Raw genomic sequence first — 21,656 nt, 5'->3', positions numbered from 1 at the left:
GAAGAGAGGGTATACAGAAACTTAATGAAGTTGTTAGAAAATTTAAAACATTTTGAGAAGTCAATTTAGTATACACAGATCCTCTCCTCCTCCTGGGTCTGCTATTAGAAGAATGACTGCTAACCCACAAACATTTGCGAAGGGAGGAGAAAGAAAGCAGAAGCAGAAAAAAAGAAGCTTTTTAAAAAGCAGTGGGTAGAAGCATCACATTAGCTCAAACTGTACACATATCTTCTTTGGGCTCTTCCTTCCCCCAGCACTTATGTACAGTGTAGCCCTTACTTTAAAAAAAAAACAACAAACCACTAGTAGCTTAAACCAATGTAAGCTGACAGTTAATACTCTAACTGTACTCCACCACAGGTCCCTTTGAAAGAAAAGGGACTAACATAAGGAGATTTAGGGTAAAAGCTGTTTGATTCCTTTATCACCTTCCCCATTCCATGATCCTGAATGTCTGTCCCATATGAATTCTGGCAGAACTCTGGCGACTTGTTTTCTGGAAGGGATAAAACTAAATAGTCTCTGAACTGGGGGACTCAAAAGATGATGGGAACAGAGCATGGAAAACTGAGGGCAATTGAGTGAACATAATGAATACTGATTGCAGCAACCCTCCCAGTCACCCCTCACCATCCAGTGCTGAGAAGACTCCATTCTCTGAACTGATAAAAAGAGATATTCCTCAATAATCAACTGAGCTAGATAGCTCAGCTGGTAAAGAATCCACCTGCAATGCAGGAGATCCTAGTTGGATTCCTGAGTAGGTTAGATCCCCTGGAGAAGGGAAAGGTTACCCACTCCAGTATTCTGGCCTGGAGAATTCCATGGACTGTATAGTCCATGGGGTTGTAAAGAGTTGGACACAACTGAGTGACTTTCATTTTCATTTTCACTTTCCTCAACAATAGGGACAAGAAGCTCACCCTACAGTAAGGCCCAAAGGCCACCAGCCTATGCACTTGGAGCTAATTTAAAGCTCACTGACCACTCTTAATCATAAGCTCAGCTAATTATTACTAGACTTCAGAAGAAAACTCCACATGAGATCAAAACAAAGGAAAGCAACTTTGGAGGAAAAGAACCTATGCAGGGCAAAGTAAATCTGTTGAAAACAATAAAGAATATTATGACAGAAATATTCAGAGCATAAAAGAAATCTCCTAGAAATTAAAAACATAATAGTATAAAAGAAAAATTTAATAGAATATAAAGATGAAGAAATCTTTCAAGAGCTAGAGAAAAAAAGACATGAAAATTAGAGAACTATTTCATGAGGTCCATCACCAAGTAGTTATTGGCAATCAAGAAAGAGGAAGACATGGGATTTAGGAAACAAAAGAGTCAATACAGGAGAGAAACAGAGTTCCCAGGTGAATAAGGATACCCCAGGATGACAGCTGTGTACCACACACAGGGACACATGTCCATATTGGAGCAGTGTGCCCCAACAGACATACTGAAGGCTGTCATACCAAGATCTCTGCTGCCGTTTATTCTCTTTTTTAAGGAAGATAATGCTCAGGTGAGCTGGTCTTGACTAAATGCTGGTGAATTTCTTCTCAAAATACTGAGCTTCCTGATGAAATCAGAAGACTCATTTCATCCTACAGAAGTGTTCTTTAACCTATTCCTAAAAGCTGCAGGTCGTAGAAGGAAATGGCAACCCAGTATTCTTGCCTGGAGAATCCCAGGGATGGAGGAGCCTGGTGGGCTGCTGTCTATGGGATCGACAGAGTCAGACATGACTGAAGCGACTTAGCAGCAGCAGCACCAAAAGCTGCAAGCAGGTCATGATCAACTTAGGAGAGACCACAGAGTTGCTCATTCCCTTTGACCATTATTCTTCTGCCAAGTGTCCAAGACTGAAGCCTTGCCCAAAACAATTTCCAGGACTAAGTCTTGACTCTGTCCATGACTTCCACAGAAGGGATGCTGTGAAAATTAGGAATCTGAAGCAAGTGTGGCCCACTGATGCCTGGGGTGTCCCCAAGATCCTTTTAGGACCCAAGAGGTACAATGATCTACTTAACAATAGTAAAGAATGAGGTGCATTTTTCACTGTGCTGACACTTGTACTGAGGGTACAAAAGCAATGGCAAGCAAAACCGCTGGTACCTTCACCAGATCAAGGCAGTGGCGCCAAACTGCAGCAGGACGCATAATCCTCACCACTGTACGGTTATAGTTAAAAATAATGGAAATTTAAGAAATAAAATCCTTGATAATTTGTAAAAACTATTATTAGTTTAATAAATCTCAAGCCTTCTATATGTCTTTTTACAGCTTTGCATGATGAAATGATAAATACAATGGTCACCTTCACAAAAGGCACTTGTATAATTGAATTGCAAGCCAAACTAGTCATTTTTTTCATGAAATACCATTTTTATTGGAAAGATTACATGAAAAACTATGTTGTTCAAGCTTAGACGTTGCACAGATATTTTCTTAAAAAGGAATGGAATCTGTCACTCTAAGTAAAACTGACAGTACTTGTTGCCAGTGAGGTACACCAAGCTTTCAAGAGAAAATTTGAATTTTGGAAAACGTACCTATTACAGTGAGCTTGCCAACTTCCTAATACCTAAAGACTTTGCACTGAGACCAGTGGTGGTATTAACAAATGTAATTTTAAAATATAATAAACTGTGTAAACATCTGTCCATGTAAGTAACAAATGTCCTAGAGGCCTTAGGTCTGTCCCACTAAATCTCTCACTTTAATTTTCAGAATGCAACAAATGATTCTTTTTCAATGTATCTACATAACTGTTAGTTAATCTAACTGTAACAAAATTCTCAACCATCTTCTAAAGGCTCCATCTTCTTAGAAACAAACTCATTTTGCATTCAGAATTCTTATTCTTTGTCAATGGCACTGAGTAGACCGTAACCAGTAAACCAAATTCTTATCATACATACATTTTGTGAGCAATTAAAAAAACCCTACAAACTATTCTATAAAAATAAGCTCAAGGATATACTGTACAATGCAGGGAATATAACCAAATTAAATTTAAAAAATAAAAAAATAGAAGGGGGAAAAAATCCTCTCACTAGCACAGAAGACAAACCTTTTCTCATATTAGTGATCAAAAGCACATATTAATTTATATTTCAACTGACTAGTAGCCAAGTATAACTTTCATAGCAACTTCCCCTTTGGAATTCTCTAGTAAATTTAACGGAGAAGGCAATGGCACCCCACTCCAGTACTCTTGCCTGGAAAATCCCATGGACGGAGGAGCCTGGTAGGCTGCAGTCCATGGGGTCGCGAAGAGTCGGACACAACTGAGTGACTTCCCTTTCACTTTTCACTTTCATGCATTGAAGAAGGAAATGGCAGCCCACTCCAGTGTTCTTGCCTGGAGAATCCCAGGGACGGGGGGGCCTGGTGGGCTGCTGTCTATGGGGTCGCACAGAGTCAGACACGACTGAAGCAACTTAGCAGCAGCAGCAGCAGTAAATTTAAGTTATTGTTGTTTAGTCGCTAAGCCATGTCTGACTCTTTTGTGACCTCCATGGACTATAGGCTCCTCTCTTGAGGGGATTTCCCTGGCAAGAATACTGGAGTGGATTGCCATTTCCTTCGCCAGGGCATCTTCCTGACCCAGGGATCGAACCTGTGTCTCCTGCATTGGCAGGCAGAGTCTTTACCGCTAAGTCACCAAGGGAGCCCAAATTTAAGTTACATTTAATTTTAAGTTGAATTTAATTAGTTTAATAGTAAGTTTACTGAGATTAAAGTCTATTTACGATATGCTTAAATTAGGTGAGGTAAAGAGGTCACTCAAGGGGAAAAAAAATATTCCCCATAAAAGCCTTTGGAATTGTCCTATATTACACTAGTTTATCATATGGACATGTTCTTTAGGATTTGTCACCAGGCAACTATTAATATATCAACTCAATTTACCGAATTGTTCATAAATAACGCCCCAGAAGCTACAAATTTATGAAAAAAGTACTAACTGCCCTCTACTGTTCAAACTAAGAATTTCACTGATGAGCTACATGTAATGTACACTTCAGAGTGAAAAAAAGCCAAAGTCCTAAAGAAGCCATTTAGGATCATTAAAATCAGAGGAGAAATTCTGATCTGACAAGGTTTAAAACAGCAGTCTTCTCAAAACAAGACAACAGCTATTAATCTCAGCGGTCTGATTACTTAATTGTACCAGGAGCCCAAAGAGCCTAATTTCAGTCATCTATGGTAACTGTGGGCTTCCCTGGTGGCCCAGCGGTAAAGAATCCACCTGCCAATGCAGAGGGTGCAGGGTCGGGAAGAGCCCCTGGAGAAGGAAACGGCAACCCACTCCAGTATTCTCACCAGGGAAATCCCATGGACAGAGGAGCCCACAGCCCATGGGGCTGCAAAAGAGTCGGACACAACAGTGAAGTTTTGCTTCACTATGTGTGAACAGAATAGAAACTATTCTATTCTGGAACACTTTAACTATACTATTTCAAGTTATGGGCTTCCCAGACGGTGCTAGTGGTAAAGAATCCGCCTGCCAATGCAGGAGACATAAGAGATGCAGGTTCAATCCCTGGGTTGGGAAGATGCCCGGGAGGAGGACATGGCATCCCAGTCTGGTATTCCTGCCTGGAGAATTCCCATGGAGAGAGGAGCCTGCTGGGTAACAGTTCATGGGCTGAAAAGAGTCGGACACGACTGAAGTTAACTGAGCACGCACTTCAAAAATTACACTGCCATAAAATGAGATTCAGATTTTTCCCATGTGGTGAAGAATCACAAAATGTTCAAATCAAAACCTGCCTCTAGCAGGCTGAGGTTAATCAAGGAAAACTGTCTCTGGTTGCTTTTTTTCTGCTGATGCGTGTTTTATTTTTATTTCTTTCTTCTTATTTATCTTTGGGTGTACCGGCTCTTAGTTGCAGTTCTCAGGTTTCTGGTTGTGGTGGGCAGGCTCCTCTCCAGTTGTGGCGTGTGGGCTCCAGTGCGCGAGGGCCCAGCAGCTGCAGTGTGCAGGCTTGGTTGTAAGCTTCCAGGCACATAGGATCTTAGTTCCCAAGGACCAGGGATCAAATCCAAGTCCCCTGCATTGGAAGCCGGATTCTTAACCACTGGACTACCAGTGGTGCATATTTTAAGTAGAAAGTACTTCCTAACTAGTCTTCCCAGTGTATAGTTTGGATTTGTTTTTTTTTTCTTTTTTAGCTGTTATACTTTTAATGGAGTGAGGTATAATATTCATCAATGTGCAAGAATGTTTTACATACTCATTAGCATAGTGATTAATGTAAATTTAGGGATATACAATGTGTTAAACCCCAAAAACTGTATCTGCACTCTAACTACTGAGCCCGTGCACCACAAGTAAGATCCGACTTGCTCACCGCAACTAAGACCCAATGCAGGCAAATAAATAAATAAATATTTTAAAATTAAATACATAAAACTACAAAGTTGCCTGCAACCTAAGATAATGGAAAGGCTCCTTTTAAAGTTTTTACCCATCATCTTTACTTTTAAAGTTCTCAACGGTATCTGGGAGAAGTCAAAAAGAATAGAAGGCTCATTTCAGCTATGCCTCAAGAATTCTAATGAAGCTGTATGGCAATGACACTGGAACTATGACGTTTCCCCCAAAGGGCTTTCTAGATGACCACACCACAAACTTCTGAAAGTATTTCCAGTAACATGTAGGCAAGCTGAGTGGCTTAATATTTAAAAGCCTGGAAAACAGCTAAGGTGTCTCATCCTAGAGAATTATAAAGCATGGTAGTAATACCATTTCTCTCCTACAGAGACACTTTTTAAAGCATGGAGGTAACCTTAAGGATACTAAACAGACATCAATAGTTTTCATAAAGCTTCAATAAACACCCTAAGGCACAAATGTTCAAAATGATCCACTAATTATCCCAGACAGTACCTCTCTTTGTTTTCAATAGGAAAACAGAGTTGAGTACACAGTGACTGACATTTTAGTCAAAAAGGTAAATATAAAACCTTTGTGTATCTAGATTTATACTCTCTTAGGTGGTGCCAGTGGTAAAGAATCCACCTTGCAATGCAGGAAACTTAAAAGACACGGGTTTGATCCCTGGGTGGGGAAGATCCCCTGGAGAAGGGCATGGCAACCCACTCCAGTATTCTTGCCTACAGAATCCTACAGACAGAGGAACCTGGAGGGCTACAGTCCATAGAATTGCAAAGAGTTGGATATGACTGAAGTGACTTGGCTAGTCACTAGTTGCTAGTTACAGAATTTAAAACTTATTTTAACTTGTCAAATGGTTCTTTGCTTTATTTGAAGTAACTAACGTTCTAGGGCACCTAGATCTCAAAGTCTGAGTGCCTCACAGCAATGTCAGAATTATTTTTTATAATACAAAAATGTTATATGCCTTTTCACTCTCATTAGCTCCAAACTGTACAGTCAGTTCTCCAAACTCTGCCGGGTATGTGACAACAAAATAAATTAAATGCAGGAAGCCAATACATGAATTCAGCTGTCTTCTATTAAACTAGACACTAAAGAGATTTGCAAAAATATAAAACAATGCCACTCTTCTTGTTAATCTTTTTTATTTGGGGAGTTATTTTTCATTAAAATTTTTTATTTATGTAACATATGAATGGTTTATTAATATTATTTTTAAATGAATTAATATTCTAAAAACATCTCCATTTTAATTTTAATATAGTAAATATAAATAGATATATGTTATACAAACAAAACTCTTTGGGGCCCTCAATTATACATAAGAGTATAAACAGATGCTGAGGTCAAAAAGTTTGAGAACTGATAGAGAGTTTAGCACAATAAACATGAAAAAAAGTCATTTTATTCTCAAAGCTTTAATGGAGGTAAGGATAAAACACAAATATCATTTACTAAGAAAAATGCAGGTGATACTTACCAAATGGATCTTCCATGCCACTATTAACCAGTTTAGGAAGGTGACAAACAGTTTCTAAAGAGAGAAAAAGGCAAATGATATACTTAAAACATAATATCCATCACCTTTTATATTCCTTAAAAAATAAACCCAATTAAGTTACATTGATTATAGTTTAAACTGGGATTTAGTTTAAGGGAGTTGAGATACATACACATAAAAATACCATAAAACATTCAAGGCTAATTTTCATTTAAAAATATACAACATCCTCAGTTTCCTCAAATAAGTTCCCTTTCTAATCTCCATCCTGAATATTACCAGAGCGTAAGGGAAAAAGGCAAGTTAAGAAAAAATTTTTAGGAAGGGGGACAAAGAGAAAAAGGGAGGGGTGAGGAGGGGGAGAAGGAAGAGAGGGAGGAATAGAGAGCAGCGGGAAAAGGCCAAGTTTCTTTTTAAAAATTATTTAATTTTTGGCTGCTTCATGGGTTTCTCTTTGGTTGCAGTGTGCAGGCTTCTCACCACGGTGGCTTCTCTTGTAGCAGAGCACAGGCTTTAGAGCATGGGCTCAGTAGTTGTGGCGCACAAGCTTAGTACCCTCGCGGCATATGGAATCCTCCCGGCCCAGGGATCAAACCCCCGTCCCCTGCACTTGCAGGCAGACTCTCAACCACTCCACAACCAGGAAGTCCAAAAGTGAAGCGTTTATGCAAAAAACAAACAAATAAACCCCACAAAACTCACATAAATATCTGGGAAAGAATATGAGGATATCATAGAATGAAGGAATTGGTTTTGCCTGAAGAAAGTAGAAAGTAGTTTAGTAAGTTAAGAATGCTCAAATGTGAAAACAAAACAAAAAAAGTTTTGAAAAAAGTTGAGTAAGTATAGATATTCAACATCCCTCACCCTTAATCAAAACAAGGACCAAATCTGCTCAATCTTGCTTTTTATCTCTTTCATAGCTTTGATCCCAAGAGTACTTATTAGTTAACAATTTGAATACTAGACTTCAATCTATAGTCTGCTTTTAAGTGAATACAACTAACAATTGGGGCCAGCAGTGATCTGAGAAAATTAGGAGTGTGACAGGGTTTTGGAGTTGAATCACTCACAGACTAGCTGGCACTGAGGACTACTCAGTGGTAGGTGTAACAGAAATAATCCCTTGCACAAGGTGCTGGTCCAGTTAAACTTTCACTAGTGGTGAAGAGTGATGATCTATCTGTGGACAGAATGCTCTAGTTGATTGGATTTATGAGACACCTGAAGAGTAAGGGGGAAATAATAATTATAATGATAATGTAACTGAATTGCTGACAAAGATCCCTCTAGTCAAAGCTATGGTTTTTCCAATAATCATGTACGGATGTGAGAGTTGGACCATAAAGAAAGCTGAACACCAAAGACTTAATGCTTTTGAACTGTGGTGTTGGAGAAGACTCTTGAGAGTCCCTTGGACTGCAAGGAGATCAAACCAGTCAATCCTAAAGGAAATCAACCCCGAATATTCATTGGAAGGACTGATGCTGAAGCTCCAATACTTCAGCCACCTGATGCAAAGAACTGACTCATTTGAAAAGACCCTGATGCTGGGAAAGACTGAAGGCAGGAGGAGAAGGGGATAACAGAGGATGAGGTGGTTGGATGGCATCATCAACCACCATCATCAGGTGGTTGATGGACATGAGCTTAAACAAGCTCCGGGAGTTGGTGATGGACAGGGAGACCTGGTGTACTGCAGGCCATGGGATCACAAAGATTGGACATGACTGAGCAACTAACTGCACTGAACTAAATTGATGGCTATTGCTAAACTCTACTGATCCTCTCGGAGAAGGCGATGGCACCCCACTCCAGTACTCTTGCCTGGAAAATCCCATGGACAGAGAAGCCTGGTAGGCTGCAGTCCATGGGGTCTCTAAGAGTTGGATACAACTGAGCAACTTCACTTTCACTTTTCACGTTCATGCATTGGAGAAGGAAATGGCAACCCACTCCAGTGTTCTTGCCTGGAGAATCCCAGGAACGGGGAGCCTGGTGGGCTTCCGTCTATGGGGTCACACAGAGTCAGACACGACTGAAGTGACTTAGCAGCAGTAGCAGCAACTGATGCTCTAGAAAAAGACAACAAAAAGCTGAGTGATTAACAGTGAACTGAAAGTCAACTATGGGGAATTTGCTGGTGGTCTAGCTCAGCTGATAAAGAATCTGCCTGCAATGCGGGAGACCTGGGTTCAATCCCTGGGTTGGGAAGATCCCTGGAGAAAGGAATGACTACCCATTCCAGTGTTCTGACCTGAGAATTCCACGGACAGAGGAGCCTGACAGGCTATAGTCCATGGGGTCACAAAGAGTCGGACACGACTGAGTGACTTTCACTTTCCAGCACGGCCTTGGTTCAAGTCCTGGTTGGAGAGCTAAACTCCCATAAGTCCTGTTCAGTTCAGTTCAGTTCAGTCGCTCAGTCGTGTCCGACTCTTTGCGACCCCATGAATCATGGCACGCCAGGCCTCCCTGTCCATCATCAACTCCCGGAGTTTACCAAAGTCCTGTGGTGTTCCTTAAATAAAGAAATAAGTAAGTAAAAAGAAATAAGAAAATCAAATATGAAGGCCACAGGACCTTTTACAAAGAAGCTCTTTAATTTACAAAAGCTCTTTTCTGTGGCAGCAGCAGGAGAGAAGAAGCTAGAAACCAGGCCCAGGAGTTAATCAACTGGTGCTGTGTAGCCCAGCAGCACAGAAGGTTAACTCTCGGCCAAGGGAGGTATGCTATGCCAATATCAGGGTCCTGACTGGGAAAGAATGAGACTCTTAACACACGAGATGGAGATAGTGGAGTTGATGCCCCTCCAAAATTTCGAATGTGAAAGTGTCCCCTAAAACAACAAAAGGGGCCCATCATCCCTATATGATCTGGCGCTCTCCGCTCACCTGAAGATAACGCAGAGACCTTCCCACCCTGCCCAGTAAACAACGTCTCCTCAGCACCTGCCACCCCCATGCCTCCTAGGTAGGAGGCCTTTAACTTATAGTAGGTCACAACATAACCCGGTCCAGATGTGCTATGCCTCATAAGGTCTGAAAGGAACTACAACTCAAGGGTGATGCAAGACTTAGCCAACATGTACCCAACAGGGGCCAAGTGAGAGTGAATGTGAATTCTGAGGGGGCTTGAATGTGAGAACCAGAACATAAGGTTCCTGATCACTCTCCAAAGATAGAAGATCTAACACCCTGGCAAAAATCTCAGAATATGGTATGAACTTACCACTAGGATGGTTCCTAAAAGCTGGAAAAGCCATGGCCCATGATAAATAGCAATGCCAAAACCGCACAGGCAGACAGGGGAGGAAGGGATTAAAAGGCTCACATAATGAAGCCGGCTTGCTGAAATGGTCAGAAAACCCATCCAAGTATTATGTTACTTGAAGTTTCAAAGCTGTCCTCCCTAAGAGTTTGGTATAAAACTAATGCCACTGATAGCAATGGTGATGACATGATCCTAAAACAAAGGAGACCAGGCCATGGTACTTAATGTTTGAAGATGGACACAATTACTATAAGGATCACCAAAGTCAGGGTGGCAGTCAAAGGGATCTGACTCACAGACTTATGGAGATAGTTAATAAAGCCTGACATCACTAGAAGCAAAATAGACTAGCAGTTAATAAAAGCACTTCTCTATCTGTCACATCAAAAGAAATCAGGGATGGAAGATAAGGATGCTGAGGGCAGTTGCCTCAATTAAAAAAAGAAAAATCAGAATCAGTGCCCTATTGCTGAACCTGAACCAGTTTCGGATTCTGACCCCTATGACCCAAGAGAAAAGAACTTGTAACACCAAAGCAAGTATAAAAATTCCCTAAGAAACCTATGGCCTAAGAGTAGTGTTAGTCGCTCAGTTGTGTCCAACTCTTTGTGACCCCACAGATTGTAGCCCGTCAGGCTCCTCTGTCCATGGGATTCTCCAGGCAAGAATACTGGAGGCGGTTGCCATTCCCTTCTCCAATGGCCTAAGAGACCCATATGCTATAGGTCTCATGGACTCCACTAAGAAGGTTTCTGCATTTGAAGTTTAACGCTCTGCAGTCTCCAGTATTGTGGCTTCAAGAATTCCATGGACTGTATAGTCCGTGGGGTTGCAAAGAGTCAGACATGACTGAGTGACTTCGGATCTTCCCTGTAGCTCAGATGATAAAGAATCTGCCTGCAATGCAGGAGACCCAGGTTTGATCCCTGAGTTGGGAAGATGCTCTGGAGAAGGGTATGGCTTGCCTGGAGAATCTCATGAACAGAGCAGCCTGCTGGGCTACAGTCCATGGGGTCTCAAAGAGTTGGACACGACTGAGCGACTAACACACTTTGTCACTATCTTAAAATCCTTAATAATTTTATCTCTGAATTTCAGTTCCATAGTGAAATCTGATAGTGAAAATGAAGCATGTGCTTGAAGCCTCAGTTCACACTCAGTCCACCTCTTCCTTTCTTTCCAGGAGGGGTCTCTTGGCCCCTCCCTCTGGCCCCACCTGGCCATCCTTTCCCTGCTCAGGCTAGGAGTGCTATGGCACTTCTGATGGGCAGTTTCTCTTGACCATTCTCAATCCAGGAGTACCCAGCACACAAATAATGCTGTCAGCTCTGTCTATGGTGGTTTACTCAGGCAATTGTGAACTGCATAAACAGGAATGCTAACTTTCTAAGGGAAGGTTGACATCAACATCTGGAGTCTGGAAGTATCATGCACTTAGGAGGACCAGGAAATAAACGAGTCCTGCCTAAGATCCAGTTCACAATGAACCCGCTGGGTGTGTGGACCTCCTGGTGGTCATTTCCCTGGACCCCAAATGTATACTAAAATAGAAACGCTTGGAAATTAGTTAGTCCTTGGCCTAAGGGATAAGAGTTATTATACTGGGAAAGGCCAAGTGGAAGAAAGCCTCTAAAAGTGGGTGCCCCATCCCACTTTCCAAGATAATACATACAAAAGAAGACAATATTGTATTCTAGGCGCAAGGGAGGGGAGATGACAGATATTAGTGCTGTACTCCTACAGGATGCAGGGTTTACCATGTGGGTTCTGCAGGAACCAGACACATCCTGCAGGAAGGTAAGAGATTATCACAAAATCTAATAGTAGCCACAACTGCAGCTGCCATGCCAGATGCGGTATCATTGCTAGAGCCGATTAACACAGCCACAAGCAAAGTAAGCAGACAAACATGGAAGGATTAACTCTTTTTCTCTTACTCCTCCCAAGGAAGCAGGATCAAAACCAATTCACATGGAATGGATTACACCATACTTTTCCAGGACTATGTCAATTTTGCCACCATCTCATATAGTCCAGTCCTATGACAATATGGACTTCCTGAAAAATATCACACAGACCTACTATATTAATGGTGGTGGAAGTTTAGTTGCTAAGTTGTGCCCGACTCTTAAGTTGTACGACCCCATGGATTGTAGCCCATCAGGCTCCTCTGTCCATGGGATTTCCCAGGCAAAAATACTGGAGTGGGTTGCTATTTCCTTCTCCAGGTGATTTTCTTAACCGAGGGGTCAAACCTATGTCTCCTGCATTGGCAGGTGAATTCTTTACCTGCTGAGTCGATCAGCACAGAATGAGCTCTCAATGCATGAGAAGCTGTGTCCAGGCTGGGTGAGGTGGGGGCAGGGACTAGCAAAGCTGAGGCCCAGCCCTGCCTTCAGAATCCAGTTGTTCTGCAGGAGAGTTTATTAATCAGCAGATATAGAACACCTGATGATGTGATACCAAGTTGACCATTCATCCAGAATCACCCACCATGACCTAGATTCTATGAGATATACCAAGTCGTAAGGTTGGTTGGGTCCAGCAATAATCCAGCCTTTAGGTGAAGGTGATACATCCAGTATCAAGCGCAAGTAGGACCAGAAGTCATGCGCATGAGCAGACAGCCCAAACCCTCGTATCATCTACCACTGCTGCAAAGTGCCCCTGCCTTAATATATACCTTTGGCCACTGAGGGGGCCCTCATAGCCAGCTGACAACGGAAAAGTTCTCCCCTTCTTCACAGATGGCTGTAACAGAGTCTAAGTCAAAACTGGACAGTGGCTGCACTACAGTCTCATCAGGACATGGCACTGAAAGGCAGTGCCCAATGGGCAGAGCTTTAGACAGCAGCTTTGCCAACAAAGGTCCATCTAGTCAAGGCTATGGTTTTTCCAGTGGTCATGTATGGATGTGAGAGTTGGACTATAAAGAAAGCTGAGCGTCAAAGAATTGATGCTTTTGAACTGTGGTGTTGGAGAAAGACTCTTGAGAGTCCCTTGGATTGCAAGGAGATCCAACCAGTCCATCCTAAAGGAGATCAGTCCTAGGTGTTCACTGGAAGGACTGATGTTGAAGCTGAAACTCCAATACTTTGGCTACCTGATGCGAAGAGCTGACTCATTTGAAAAGACCCTGATGCTGGGAAAGATTGAGGGCAGGAGGAGAAGGGGACAACAGAGGATGAGATGGTTGGATGGCATCACCGACTCGACAGACATGGGTTTGGGTGAACTCCAGGAGTTGGTGATGGACAGGGAGGCCTGGCGTGCTGCAGTGCATGGGGTCGCAAAGAGTCGGACACGACTGAGTGACTGAACTGAACTCTGGAAGAAACAGGGATATTTTCTGGGTGTACCTTTGCCTTTCCTCCAGTGAACAGTATGTGAGAGTTACTGAAATGTTTAATGTACCAGTAAGCATCATCCCAAGGCTTCCTAGGCTCAGTGGTAAAGAATCCATCTGCCAGGACAGGAGACATGGATTTGATCCCTGGCTGGGGAAGATCCTGAGGAGTAGGAAATGGCAACCCACTCCAGTATTCTTGCCTGGGAAATCCTAAGGACAGAGGAGCCTGGCGGGCTACAGTCCATGGGGTCATAAAGAGTTGGACACGAATGAATGACTGAGCAAATAAGCATCAACTCACATAACATCATTTCATGACAAGGGGCCCACTCTGTAGTAGAGTAAGTGCAAGAAGGGATGGGATTTACTGGTTTATCACATACAACATCTAGAAGCTGCTAACCTAAAAGAGTATTGGAATGGTCTGATGAAACCACAGCTGAAGCACCAACTCAATAAGATATTTTATGACAGAAGAATATAATCTTCCAGAGTATAATATATACACCAAATCAAAGACCTTCATATGTTACTATATTTTCAAAACAGGGAAAATAGATGGATGTGGGAAATGGTGGAGGGGGGGGCAGTGGCTGAAATACCATACCTTGTTTATTATCAAACCCCAAGACCTACCTGGGATCCCTGAAACTCTGAGTTCTGCAGAGTTAAAGATCTAGGTCATCAAAAAAAGGAATACTTCCACAGGAGACAAAAAGAGTCCCAAGAGGCTATAAGCTATGGCTACTGCCTGGGCATTGTGGAGTCCTTGCATCCAGGGATCACCAGGCAAGAAGAGGAACTACCATCTTGGCAGGGGTAACTAAACCTCCTTATCAGAAAGAAGGTTGCCATTCCACACCACAAAGGAGACAGTGAACGTATATTTAGAACCCAGATGATCCACTTGGGTGCCTGCTAGTATTCCTTTCCCAATTCTGATAGTATGGTAAACAGACAAGCTGGAAAACTAATCTGAGAAAAGCATGTATGTAACCAGTGGTTCAGATTCCTCAGGAATGAGGGTTTGGGTCCTACCACCAAGTAAAGTCATTGAGACTGGCAGAGATGATAGCTGAGGGCAAGGGGAATCTGAAATGGAGAGTGGAAGGAAGTAAAAATTACCAGTTGTAACCCTGAGACAGTTGCAGCAGCAGGAGATAAAGTACTAACCTTTCCATTCTAAGTATTCCCCAGGAAGAGAGGCCCTCTAGCTATACTCCCAACATATACAAAGTAGATGAGATGAAAGAAAATGAAAACACAAAATACCAAAACTTACGGGATTCACCTAGAGAGAGCAGTGCTGTGTTTGTGTGCTCAGTTGTTTAGTGCTTAGAGGGAAATTTATAGCTGTAGGAAAAAAAAAAACAAAATAAAACAAAAGGAAGGAAATAATAAGAATTACAGTGGAAATCAATGAAATAGAAAGTACAAAAATTAGCTCAAAATAGGACCTTCCTGGTGGTCCAGTGGCTAAGACTCCAAGCTCCCAATGCCAGGAACCTGGGTTCGATTCCTGATCACAGAACTAGATCCCACATGCCACAACTAAAGATCCCATATACTGCAGGAGAGATCAAAGATCACGCATGACACAACTAGGACTGGGATGGCCCAAAAAATAAACAAAACAGGAATGTGCCTATATATAGTAGGTACTTAATAACTGTTGAGCTAAGCAAGTGACTATTAAGAGCCAATTACATGCTAAGTACCACACCAGATACTATGCAAAGAAGAGTAAGTTTATGGTCCTTAATCTTAAAAGCAATACCAGTAGAGAAAAACAGATGGTCAGATTAAGGAGAAGGTATTAATACAATATATGTGTAATAATGGAAATACAGATAGTGAAGAACAGAGTCTTCCCTTTCTAACCAGATGAGAAATAGGGCTGTACTTCTACATAATGCTAAAGCTCATCTCACTCCTTGATTTTAGTTCCAAAACTCAAGGCAGATTTTAGCTGGCAAGAGGTCAAACTTGATCAAAATGAGTAGTATCTAAAAATATTATCAAGATGATGAAACCACTATATATTAGCAGAGAAGGGACAATTTAAAATATTATTTCCAGAACCATGCGGGTCGCCATGGCGGAGCTGCAGCAGCCCCGGGTGCAGGAGGCGGTGGACTCCATGGTGAAGAGTCTGGAGAGAGAGAATATCCGGAAGATGCAGGGCCTTATGTTCCGGTGCAGCACCGCCTGTTGTGAGGAAAGCCAGGCATCCATGCAGCAAGTGCACCAGTGCATTGAGCGCTGCCATGCACCTCTGGCTCAAGCCCAGGCCCCGGTGACCAGTGAGCTGGAGAAGTTCCAGGACCACCTGGCCCGGTGCACCATGTACTGCAATGACAAGGCCAAAGATTCAATAGATGCAGGGAGTAAAGAGCTTCACGTGAAGCAGCAGCTGGAGACCTGCGTGACCAAGTGTGTGGATGACCACATGAACCTCATCCCAACCATGACCAGGAAAATGAAGGAGTCTCTCTCTTCCATTGGGAAACAGCTGTCTGCTAGTGGCCATCAGGGCTGAGGGCAGGAATCAATTTAAAAAGAGGAATGGGGATTTGGGTCTTTTAAGGAGAGTTGATGAATGAGGAAATTAAGAATGGCAGCAAGTCTAAGGCCTGTGTTTCTTTCCTCTGGATGCTGGTTCCTTTGTGTTTCGATCCTAGAGAGTGAAATGGAAAAAAAAAAGGTGCTCAAATTTGGGTCACAGATAGCACAGGAGGTTTGTTTTAGCCTGAATTTCATGTGGAAAATACTTCTCCTGCCAATAGGGAGTCTCCCTTCTACCAAACCAGGGCCCTCCAAGGTACCAGATCCTCTTACTGCACAGATACCAAGAGGCTGGCAGGTTCACGTAACCAGCTTATGGTCTAGTGGAGTATGAAAAGAGGTGTTCTATTTGGTGTCTACCTCCTGTTTACCAGAAGAATCACTACAACATTTTCCACAAACTAATAAAATCCATGCAGTCACTAATGCAGAAGGGGGCAGTGGTCTTCCAGGGGTTTGTTTTGCTTGTTTTTCTTTTATAGACAAGGGCATGACGTTAAAATGTAAAGTTGGGAGAGGCAGTTTGGATAAAAACTTTGAAAGGGTCCCTGTAGGTACTCATTTCTGACCATCAAGATGTGGATGTGTGTTTCTTAAAATTCTCACACATTACATCATTCAGTTGGGAGACCCTGCAAAAATGTAAGAAGCGACCTCACACTGGTAAGGGAAGCAGGTGCTCTCCCTCTCACTGGCAGCCCTGGTAGGCCCTGAGGCCACCTGCGGCAAAGTCAGCCAAGCGGCCAGACAATTTAACAGTGACACTCGGCCTTGAAGGGAAACGGGATTTTGGCAGTATAATATGCTCATATTCAGGAATGAACAGTGAAAGAGGAACTATTAGCTAGTTAATTAAGAGGGTTGTGAAGGACGGGCTTTGGAAAAATCTGTTTGTCATGAAACAGAATGAAAGCCTAAACCCAGTGTTGCTTACTCTGCCCCCTGAAATAACAGAGCTTTGTTGAGACAATCCCCTGGCAACAAAAAAAGTCAAGGGAGGAAAAGTTAGCAACTCAGGGATGAACTGTGGCTCCTTCAGAACGTTAAAGGGACTGCCGTCCATTACCAAATACCACTTTTGCCAGGGCCTTTGCTACATGCGTTGTTCTTGCCGCAGTTCTGGCCCCTTATCATTTTGATAAGGACCTTGTCTTTTTACTGACTTACTACTTGAAATGATAATATTGTCTGTTTGCTGTTTCAAGACTGTGATATATTTTCCTAGTGGTTTGGTTTTCGAAATAAATAAGACTTAATTTTCTTCCAAAAAAAATAAATAAAATATTATTTCCATTTATTTCTTGGACTTTACTGAAAAGCAAACCATTAGAGGAATAAACAAGATTAAGAAACAGTGGTCTTTTCATGAAGATGGCGCCGAAGCCAAAGCAAAGGCTTTGAAGGCCAAGAGAGCAATGTCCAAAGGTGTCCACAGCCACACACACACACAAAAGATCCAGACCAGAACACTGCGGCTCAGGAGGCAGCCCAAATATCCCCGGAAGAGCGCCCCTAGGAGAGAGCAAACTTGACCGCTATGCCGTCATCAAATTCCCCCTCACCACCGAGTCAGCCATGAAGAAATAGAAGACAACAACACACTGGTGTTCGCTGTGGATGTCAGGGCCAACAAGCACCAAACTAAACAGCTGCGAGAAGCTCTATGACACCGACGTAGGTAAAGTCAGTACCCTGATCAGGCCTGATGGAGAGAAGAAGGCAAATGTTCCACTGGCTCCTGACTATGATGCTTTGGATGGTGCCTATGAAACTGGGCTCATCTATCTAAACTGAGTCCAACTGGCTAATTCCAAATATAAAAGTTTTCACCATAAAAAAAAGAAACAGTGTATCAACTGCTCTTCTAGAGTGAGCTACAATTGTTCAGACAGATGCTACTACTTAACACAAGGAGTTAACACTGTAATCTACATGTACCTTTATAATCCGACACCACAGAATCTACCCTTTTGATTGGAAAACTTTTCGTTTCTTAGAATTACTTTCTTTGCTATTTCTCAATTATTCTTGTTAATACTACATAAAAATTTGGTAGCTACAAATAGTCAGTTCATAAGAACTTCACTTGTTTTTGCTTTTTTGGGAAAATGGAACATTATAAAGAGATATAGATAAATTAAAAATGTAAATAGGACTTTGCAGAAATAAAAAATACTGAAAATTTTAAAATAGAGATTAACAATCACATTCTCAGTAAAACAATTTCACAAATGTCTTTTAAAAGGTCTGTTCAGGGACTTCCCTGGAAGTCCAGTGGTTAAGAATCTGCCTTGCAATGCAGGGGGCTTAGGTTCAATCCCTGGTCGGGGAACTTCCACATGTCCCATGGTGTGGCCAAGAAAAAAAAAGATCCCACATGCCTTGGAGCAACTAAGCCTGCACAGCACAGCCAGAGAGTCCATGAGCCACAACTAAAGATTCCACTTGCTGCAACTAGGACCCAACGCAGCCAAATAAAATAAGTATTAAAAAAAGAATAAAATCAGAAGGTCTGTTTAGTAAAAGTTACACTTGCAAAAAGATTACTTAATTTTAAACACATATAATGAACATCTAACATTAACTAAGGGTAAAGACAAAAATGAAACTAATTTTCCATTTCAAGAAAAACTGTGACCTCCTCCTCCTGGTTAAACAGTCCTCTGTTACACTAAGCAGCATGAATCAGCTTTGAAATAGAGGTGCGGCCTACTGATAAGCAAAAGTACTCTCAGGAAATATATTAGTGAGTTATAAAGGACAGGCCTCATCAAAGGCAATTCATCATCACTGACCATGACAAAATCTACACCTAGAAAAACGTAGCATGGTTTCTTCCTGGCGTTTTATATATATATATCACATTATGAGAAAATCCCCCAGAACAAAACATATATTTTAAAAGCTACAGTATTCAGTGACATGTCAAATCTTTCCAAAAAACAATTATGGCAGTAAACATTAACTCTGATGAAAATACTATTTATAAAATCTCCAAAAATAATTTAACCCAAAACTAAACATGTAAAGAAATGAAATTTCATATTTGTTGTCAACTTAACCTTTTAAAATAGCTATGTGATTGACACACATGAACAGATAAATGGGAATGACGAGAAGGAATTCACCGAGGAAATACAAACAGTTAATAAAAATGAAAATATATTCAGCCTGATTGCTAATAAGGAAAATGCCAATGTAAAGTGAGTTTTATTTTGATTTTTTTTTGCCTATCAGAATGGCTAAAAATTTGAGGTAAGAATCCACCTACCAATTCAGGGGACAGGGAGGGGTTCGATCCCTGGTCGGGAAGATTCTATGTGCCGAGGAGCAACTAAGCCCACATGCCACAATTACTGAAGCCTGCACACTCCAGGGCCCGAGAGCCACAAGCAACGAGCCCCTGTGCTGCAACTAGTGAAGCCCAAGTGCCTGGAGCCTGTACAGCAACCAGAGAAAGCCTGCACGTGGCAGCAAAGACCCAGTGCAGCCACAAATAAATAAATGAATAAAAAACAGAGTAAAAGATTTAGTTTTGGGGGAAGAGAAAGGAGAAGAGGAAAGGCACTGATGGAAGGGTATAAGATGAGTACGTTCCAGAGACCTAAAGTACAGCATGATGACTATAGTTAATAACAAAGTACTGCATACTTGAAATCTGCTGAGTAGATCTGTGAACCATTCCATATTTTTACATATCATATATTAATGGACATATAGGGAATTTAGAAAAATGGTACCAACAATACTACATGCAGGGCAGCAAAGGAGACAGAGACATAAAGAACAGGCTTTTGGACTCAGTGGGAGAAGGAGAGGGTGGGATGATTTGAGAAAACAGCATTGAAACATATTCACTGTGTGACCCATAGACAGCAGCCCACCAGGCTCCCCCGTGCCTGGGATTTTCCAGGCAAGAACACTGGAGTGGGGTGCCATTTCCTTCTCCAATGCATGAAAGTGAAAAGGGAAAGTGAAGTCGCTCAGTTGTGTCTGACCTTTAGCGACCCCATGGACTGCAGCCTTCCAGGCTCCTCTGTCCCTGGGATTTTCCAGGCAAGATTATATATGACACAGGGAACCTAAAGTCAGTGCTCTGTGACAACCTGGAGGGATGTGGCGGCGAGGGAGGTGAGAGGAGGTTTCAGGAGGGAGGGGACACATGTATGCCTATGGCCGATTCATGTTGCTGTATGGCAAAAACCATCACAATATTATAATTATCCTCCAATTAAAATAAATAAAATTAAGGAGTTCCCTGCTGGCCCAGTGGTTAGAATTCCAGGCTGTCACTGCTGTGGCCTGGTTTCAATCCCTGGCAGGAAAACTACCGCAAACTGTGCAGCGTGGCCAAAAAAAGGAAATAAAAAAAAAACTTAGACAACGAAGCTCTATATAAATGTTCATATCTGCTGATCCAGTGATTTCATTCTTTTTTAACATTTATTTTTATTGCAGTATAGTTGAATTACAATGCTGTATTACTGCTATACAGCAAAGTGACTCAGCTATATATACATACATACACACACATTATTTTTCATATTCTTTTCCACTATCACTTATCATAGGATAGTAAATGTAGCAGTAATTTCATTTTAAAAGAAGAAAGTAACATGTGCAAACCTTGTGTGGCAGCATTAAGACTAATGGTTAAATAATTTGAGACCAATAACAAAGGAATCCTTAGCTCAGTTGTTAACTTTTTTCTGGAGGGGGGCAGGGCATGACTCAGGGCTCGCAGGACCTTAGTTTCCCCACCAGGGATAGAACCTGGGCTGATGGCAGTGAAAGTGCCAAGTCCTAATCACTAGACCACCAGGGAATCCCCCTTAGTTCAGTTTATTTTCATAAACAGTCGCTGTTCAGTGGGGAGAATAAAGAGGTAAATAAGCTACAGAGGGAAAAGTGCCCTGCAGAGACATGGACAAAGTGCTTTGGGATCACTCAAGGTAAAGATGAATCATTAACCTTTTCTGCCAGTTTCGGACACTGTATTTCCAACCTAAGTACAAAGAAGAGAGTAAGCAGCTGGGTAGACAGAATCAAGTATTCTGGTTATCTGCTAGATGAGACTTGAAGGGTCATGTGGGCTCAGACAGTTCTCTCTAAGAGATGATGTTGAGTTCCATCCGAATCAGCCCTCCACAAAGGAAACAAACAACCTATGCAATGTAATTAAGTTATGTCAGATAATCATAAAATTGCTATTTACCCTTAAAACACAGTCAAGGGCTAGTTTAAAAATACTCCTGGAAATGTGGATAACAAGTTCACATTTGAGAGAATAAATACAGAGAATATTTAACAATGGAGGCTGTTTTATTAAGTCACAGATTTGATTCAAGATAAAATTTGATTTTAAATGTACACTTGAAAAAAATCCAGTAACATCACATACTACAAATAAATTTCTAAATGCAATGCACTGACAGTATGTACCCTTGAAGTACCCTGGAACTGAAGGGTGCACTTTAAACCAGAGTTTACTCCCTTGTACAGCACTGATCACAGTATTAATCCTTTTCCTTGCCAGGGATAATCATATCTTTTCT

At 41.8% G+C, this 21,656-nt stretch overlaps 1 protein-coding gene and 1 pseudogene across 30 annotated transcripts in view; one reads left to right on the top strand and one right to left on the bottom strand.

The window, feature by feature from the left end:
* The window catches only part of PHACTR4 (phosphatase and actin regulator 4), a 113,428-nt gene that overhangs the window by 77,212 nt on the left and 14,560 nt on the right, over positions 1–21,656 (bottom strand). For 11 of the 29 annotated variants that reach the window (XM_086331372.1, XM_086331305.1, XM_086331304.1 and 8 more), the window contains 2 exons: positions 8,885–8,989; positions 6,894–6,947 (listed from right to left, as the gene is read on the bottom strand). In XM_086331372.1, the coding sequence (XP_086187498.1) occupies positions 6,894–6,909 (16 nt within the window). In that variant the 5' untranslated portion in view covers positions 6,910–6,947; positions 8,885–8,989. Of the gene's footprint in view, positions 1–6,893; positions 6,948–8,870; positions 8,990–14,818; positions 14,890–21,656 lie in introns of those variants that run through there. The other 18 variants (XM_086331294.1, XM_086331348.1, XM_086331480.1 and 15 more) reach the window with 5 other exon arrangements.
* Positions 15,620–19,008, top strand: LOC147377518 (TIM double twin CX3C motif protein pseudogene; annotated as a pseudogene). The gene has a single exon (XR_015138932.1). The product of XR_015138932.1 is annotated as a TIM double twin CX3C motif protein pseudogene (transcript).

This window comes from Bos grunniens, chromosome 2, assembly GCF_055505025.1.
Source record: "Bos grunniens cultivar Pamir isolate PY7600 chromosome 2, Bosgru_T2T1.0, whole genome shotgun sequence".
NCBI lineage: Eukaryota > Metazoa > Chordata > Mammalia > Artiodactyla > Bovidae > Bos > Bos grunniens.
Note: the sequence above shows the minus strand (reverse complement) of the source record. Positions and strands in the feature narration are given on the sequence as shown.